This window comes from Pseudorasbora parva, chromosome 14, assembly GCF_024679245.1.
Source record: "Pseudorasbora parva isolate DD20220531a chromosome 14, ASM2467924v1, whole genome shotgun sequence".
In the NCBI taxonomy this organism is placed as follows: Eukaryota; Metazoa; Chordata; class Actinopteri; order Cypriniformes; family Gobionidae; genus Pseudorasbora; species Pseudorasbora parva.
This window is the reverse complement of record NC_090185.1, coordinates 18,038,195-18,045,164: the sequence shown is the minus strand read 5'-3', so window position 1 is coordinate 18,045,164 and position 6,970 is coordinate 18,038,195. Positions and strand designations below refer to the sequence as shown.

General features: G+C 37.6%; 1 protein-coding gene across 1 annotated transcript in view; it reads left to right on the top strand.

Annotated features, from left to right (window-relative positions):
• The first annotated feature begins 261 nt into the window (after positions 1 to 261).
• The window catches only part of LOC137039468 (glycophorin-C-like), a 54,546-nt gene continuing 47,837 nt past the window's right edge, over positions 262 to 6,970 (top strand). Inside the window, exons 1-2 of the mRNA XM_067414780.1 lie at positions 262 to 490; positions 3,993 to 4,147. Coding sequence (XP_067270881.1) covers positions 4,015 to 4,147 — 133 coding nt within the window. The 5' untranslated portion in view covers positions 262 to 490; positions 3,993 to 4,014. The remainder of the gene's footprint in view (positions 491 to 3,992; positions 4,148 to 6,970) is intronic.

Below are 6,970 nucleotides of genomic sequence, written 5' to 3'. Positions count from 1 at the left end.
TGTCAGCCAAAAAGAAAAGTTGTTCCTTTTGATTTAAGATTAGGTTAAAGATTTGTCAGGCACAAAAAGTGCAGAAACATGCGTTTGAAAAGTATAGTAAATGGGGCTATTTTGACTTCATGTTGACTCGCATAACAATATCACGGCCCTAACATCTGCGTGCTGACTTCATCAGTTCCTCCACAGCCAACTTCCTCCAAACACATGTGTTTATGGGTGTGGGTCTTTCTCTCCAGAGCCCGTCTTCATATCTGGTCCAGGGAGCAACTGCAGCTAATTTGAATTCAAAGGGTGGGGCTACACGTTCAGATAGCCGACATGAGAAAATATGAGGTTCATATCTGAAAACCACCAGAGAGAGAGACAGATAAAGGGGTGAGACGTTTAGCACATGGCCCTTTAACCGCACACTGTCAAACTCGCTAAAAACTTCCAGTCAGTGGACGTCAATTGGTGAGACAAGGCAAGACAACCTGCTGCCGCCGGCCTGGTAAGTTTCAGCTCTGTCATTCACTCCACTTTGTTGTGTTTTTGCTGTCGTCAGACCCTAGTGTAGCTTCGTAAGGACATGCCAACCTTTCGCTGGGACAGAAGGTGAGGACATTAGATCCATGCTGCAAGGCAACACCTGCAATGTAACTAATTGTCGGTCTCATTATGTCAGCAGCAACGCTTTTGAATTTGACAAATAAGACTCATCACAGGCGCCTGGTCCTTTGTGTCATTTCTGCCTTTTCCTGAGAAAGGTTTGAAATAATCCACAACACCTTAATTAGCTTCCCAACTCACATATTCCTCCTCAATGTGACTTTATGCTGAAGTTAGGGCAAAAACCTGCTGTTCACTTCCTATGTAGGCAGCTGCCTCATGAGTGACTGATTTGGAGTGCTAAACAGGATTAGCATGCTGCTAAGATAACATTGTGACAATCTGATAAGTATAAGAAGTACATAGCACTCATAAATGTTAAGTTAAATAATTTTCGTTAGACTAGACTTATTCATTATTGAATAAGTGAACATCTAGTCAACTCCATGATCATAGTCATGTGGATTCTGATTGGCTGTCAGTGTTTTTATCGTTCATCAGCTGAAAAAGAAATCCTTCTGAAAGTGATTCCCATTATATCTTTCTTCAGTGTCATTATTAGTTGTGGTATGGACTCCAGTATTCTCATAAACGATTATTAAAGGGGTCATAAACTGACTTATATATATGATAAACATTTTTTTAAACAAACAAGATTTATTTCTCATCAACCCGCAATTAATTGGAATATTATTTTTGTATTACTTGGCCCGCCCGATCGGTGAATATATGCGTGAATATCAAGTCAAGAGAATGAACAACGTAGATCAAAAAAGGAATGTTATTTCACAATTTAAGATTCACCGGCCTGCCGACGGGCTTCCATTTTGATAGCCTGTCTGGAAAACACATAGCCCCGGGACGTTGGGCTTTGCGAGCCCTGGCCAATAACATTACATGTCTGATCCCAAATTGCAATGAACCAACAAATAAAGCATTCTCCAGCCTGTGACAGTGTACTAAGGTATGTTCTGTTAGACACGTACACATAATCAAAACGATCTGTAACAATACTATCATAGATTTTTTTTTTTTTTTACGTTTTACTCACATAAGTCTGTTGCACCATTACTGTCGAATCCAATATAGAAGGCACAGTGTTGTTTTTTAATCTCAAAATGTCTGCAAATCCAGCATCGACCTGAGACTTGTTTACAAATGATTCCGCAGTGAAATTAAGTAAACAAGGCACAGTGTAATATTTTGCTATCTTCAGCATGTTTATTGCTCGGAAACGCGATCCTTTAGCTCCACGAGTCGTTGGGCGGGGCTACAGAAGCAGGCGGTGGTTCCCCGTTCTATTAGGTTATTGATCAGTATATATTTGAGAGCTCTCGTTTTCTGGGCTTGGTGTCAATAAAAGCTTTTCTTTGACTAACAATCAAGTTTTCATCTCCAAAACTTACAGGAAATTCTTATATCACAATGAACTTTTGTATAGCAAAGGCTCAAAAGAAAAAGTTTAGTTCTCAATTCATCACCCCTTTAAAACTTTATAGTTATTGTTATAGGTACTGTCCAGATTCCAGTTGGCCTAGTTGATGTTAGCCAGGTAAGGTAACACCATGATGTTATAAACATAAAAAAGTACATAGGACTAAAAATATCGACTTTTATTTTTTCTGATCGAATTTTTTTTTTTTTTTTTTTACTTATACAAGACTTTTTAAATTATACTTTTTGATGTTTATCATATTACAAGTGTATAATCAGCATTTCTCTGGATATATCTGCAATTTTATCATGAAGAATTGCCTCTATTGATTCCAGTAAAAACTGATGTTAGCTTGTTGCTAAGCTAACAACCTCATACTCTAATAAACATAGTAGGCCTACACAGCATTCATAAAATTGATTAAAATACTATTTCTTATTAGAATACACTTTTTAATTGACATTTTGCTAAGTGAATTTCTAGTCGACTTGTCCACCATCATGGAAACATTTTGTTTAAAGGTCCCGTTCTTTCGCGTGTTTTCGTAGCTTTGATTATGTTTACAGTGTGCAATATAACATGAGTTTATGTTCGCGTGTAAAAAAAACAAACAGTATTTTTCACACAATTTACTTATCTGTACACCGCTGTTTTCTCTGTCCTAAAAACGGCCTGATGATTTCCTTGTTCTATGAAGTTCCTCCTTCAGAAACACGTAACGAGTTCTGATTGGGCCAGTGCTTCCCGTGTTGTGATTGGAGAGCAGCTTAGCACACTTTGCCCAGAAAGGTCCCGCCTCTTACCATAACGGGAAGATGCAAGTGCTGAATGCGCACTTTTCTCCACGTGGGAGAGCAACAAGACCACGCCCCCTGTGTTCTTGTGGGCGGAGGGTTAGTTAACAAACTGTTCTAGTGACGTCATTCCTGAAGGAAGTCCAGAGGTGTAGTCCAAACCAGCCGTTCGCTGTAGGCTTTGAAAGGGACTTCTGTTAAATAAAGTATCTTGCCTGGCATTGAACTTTGAGCTTTATCATTTTACAGGTATTATTTATGCTCTAACAGCAACATTACACACTAACTAAAGTTTGAAAGATGGAATCGCGAAGAACGGGACCTTTAAGAAGCACGATTATACTACACGTTTTAAATTGCTATATTTTATGTGTATTTAATCAATTATAAGCGTATTAACATAATTTCTCGATTCTTCTGCCGTCTTGGATTTTTTTTTAGCTTGCACTGCATTCTGGGATTTCCTTCCCTGTAAAGGATACGTAGGTTGTTGCCTTAAATTTTGTCCCAAAGAGGTAATGTAGAGGAATGGAATTATTCAAGCATATATATGTTGTCTTAAAATGCTGTCTAAGTAGAAAGAACACTAGTAGTCACACAATTTACCTCAACATCATTTATGCACAGCACAGTTCATTTAATTAGCTGTTTGTATGTATGTATGTATGTATGTATATGTGAATCTATTACTGCTAGTCTACTCTTTTGAAGATAACCCTTTTAGTTATCATATCTGAGACTCGTTCTTGAACTGGGAAACTCTTTCAACGTCAAATTAAAATTGCAGCATGCATTTACGTGAACTGGCCACAAGATCGTCAGTAAACAGATGAATATGTTCTTGACTGATAACTTTGAGCGCTCACCAGTGTTTCATCCAACGATTACTTTTCTAAAAATAGGGGCGTGGGACTGCATGCGTGCAATGGCAGCCAATCAGAAGCCAGATCTCTCTTGGAGATTCAGTGCCGCAGCCAACAGCTTCACAGTCTGATATCAGACAACTGTCGACACTTTCTGATCGCAGCTGATGTGTCAAAGCTAGCTGAGAGTCTCATGAAAGCAGTTTCTTGGTGGATTCACCAGTATTGAAGCAACGTGTTAAACACATGATTATACATACGTTTTAATATGTTCTTGTATTTTAAAAACTGATCCTCATGATTCTTGTGTAGACTACATACCAACAAGTAAGTCATGGAGGATTTGAATGTGACTTCCCCCTCCGTCCCTTTGACTGAAATCATTGGAGACTACATAATCTCACCTGATCCAGCTCTACTGACCACAGTTCCAGTTCTACAAGTCACAACTTTACACAATGCCACATGTAAGTGTGTGTTTCTCCTATTTCTGAATAACTAAGTAGCAGTTTATTCACTCACACACACTTTTGTTGTGATTGCATAATTCTAACTTATGAACTTATTCTAACTTACTTAATACTGACTTGAAATGTATTTGAAGGGATAGTTTACCCAAAAATGTAATTTTTGTCCTGAAATATATATATATATATATATATATATATATATATATATATATATATATATATATATATATATATATATATATTTAATTACGATATATTTGTTTGTTTGGGGATTTGTTTGTTCAGTCTGGAAATGTATTTTATTTTATTTATTTGGTTGGTTTATTTGGGTTTTTGTTTGTTGTTGTTATTATATTTATTGTTATTATATAATTATTTATTTATAACATTCTTCAAAAAAACGTAAGTAAAGACATTGAGATCTGAAAGGGTGGAAGTGTAGGAAGACAGGAATACACATAAATATAGGACTTGGTTGTTTGTGATTCTGGTCTGGCAGTGCTTTGTTCAGGTTGGCCTTTGATTTAGTGCTTTTGAAAAGTGCACGATTGGTGTACGTACACAAGGCCTTTTCATGATATCCAGCTTTGAGCTAATGTAACGGATGGAGAAGTGTGTTTTGATTCTTCAGACTCCTTGTGTCTGGATAGTGTTTCGGGATCATGAAACTGGACCTACTTTTGGATTAAAATGAAATAAACTTCCTCTTAATACAACAGGTTGCAATATTATAATTGTGTAATGTTATATAATGTAATATATATATATATATATATATATATATATATATATATATGTATGTATATTATAATTTGTCATTTAATTGATTTTCAATCAATATAAATGAACATATAAATGCAATAATTATATATTGTTTGTGTACATTAGTGATTAGTGAAATAAAGCATATTCTAGGTATTATACACTATATTCCCAAAAATATACGCACACCCCTCCAAATCATTGAATTCAGATGTTTTAAACACTTCCATGGCCACAGGTGTATAAAATCAAGCACCTAGGCATGCAGACGCTTCAAACATGTGTGAAAGAATGGGTCGCTATCAGCTCAGTGCCTTCAAGCGTGGTACTGTGATTGGTTTCCATTCATGAAATTTCTTCTCAATTAAATATTTTACAGTCATCTGTTAGTGGTATTATAACAAAGTGGAAGCAATTGGGAACAACAGCAACTCAGCCACAAAGTCATAGACTATGTAAAATAACAGGACGGGGTCAGCGCATGCTGAGGCGCACAGTGCGCAGAAGTTACCAACTTTCTGCAGAGTATAGCAATAGCTATAGACCTCCAAACTTCATGTAGCCTTCAGATTAGCTCAAGAACAGTGCATAGAGAGCTTCATTTATTAGGTTTCCATGGCCGAGCAGCTGCATCCAAGCCTTACATCACCAAGTGCAATGCAAAGCGTCGGATGCAGTGGTGTAAAGCACGCCCACCACTGGACTCTAGAGCAGGAGACATGTTCTCTGGAGTGACCAATCACGCTTCTGTCTGGCAATCCGATGGACGAGTCTGATTTTGGCGGTTGCCAGGAGAACGGTGCTCGCCTGACTGGATTGTCCAAAGAGTAAATTTTGAGAGGGGAATAAGGTGTGGGGTTGTTTTTCAGGGGTTGGGGTTGGGCTTGGCCACTTCCCTTGAAATTAACTCTTAATGCTTCAACATACCAAGACATTTTGGATATTTCAACTTTGTGGGATCAGTTTGGGGATAGCCCCTTCCTATTCCATCATGACTGCACACCAGTGCACAAAGTAACGTCCATAAAGGCATGGATGAACTTGACTGGCCTGGCCTGAGTCCTGACCTCAATCCAATAGAAAGCCTTTGAGATGAATTAGAGAGAAGACTTTGAGCCAGACCTTCTCGTCCAACATCAGTGCCTGACCTCACAAATGCGTTTCTAGAAGAATGGTTAGAAAAAATCCCATAAACACACTCCTAAACCTACTGAAAGTGATTCTTTATGCTCCCTCCCAACTACCATCTGAGCCTGATGAATCTTAACATTATGGTTACTGTAGAATATGTCCATGATGTGTCTTTCCTGCATGGTTGTTTAAGAAATGAAAGCTACACGCGCCATCAATTAGGGCTAGATTAACTGTTGCCAAACATATAACATGCTAGAAACATAATAATCACTGCGGTAATGATCCAATCACTAACTCTTAAGCATTTGCCTATTTTAATCCAAACAGAATTGGTGGAGTGTGTGTATAACAAACTGAACTTTATTTTAAATATTGTAAACCTTTTTTCTTTGTACTACAATGAAAATATTTTATCTTTCCATGATTCACAGTGACCTTAAATATCTCTTTCGAAAGACTTTGGACTGTGATCAGACTGGCAGGAAAGTGGAGTGCCTATACATTTTGCTGTTGTCTAAAAGATCTCCATGTTGGAGCAATAAAAGGCTTTTCTTCCAGTTGCGTTCCTCCCTTTAGCTGTTATAGAGTGCCTCTCTCTAAACAAATTGCACATCACTCTAGCACGCGGGCCGGCGTAGAGCGAGCAATGTTTTGAAAGCTTGAGATTATTGGGCTGCCATACGTGCGGCAACTCACCAAAAGAAAGGGAGAGTGTTGTATAATAGTAATTGTGCGCTCACAAAAAGGACCATAACAATATGTACTAAAACCCCATTTCGTCAGTAATTGTTTCTCAAGGGAGCTTCTGTATAATAATGTTTGCATGGCTTTTCCGTGATAAAACTTATGAGTTTTGACAGCTGTTAATTAATTCAAGGAAAAATATTTTCTAATAATGTTGCCTCATAAGTCACATAACTATTA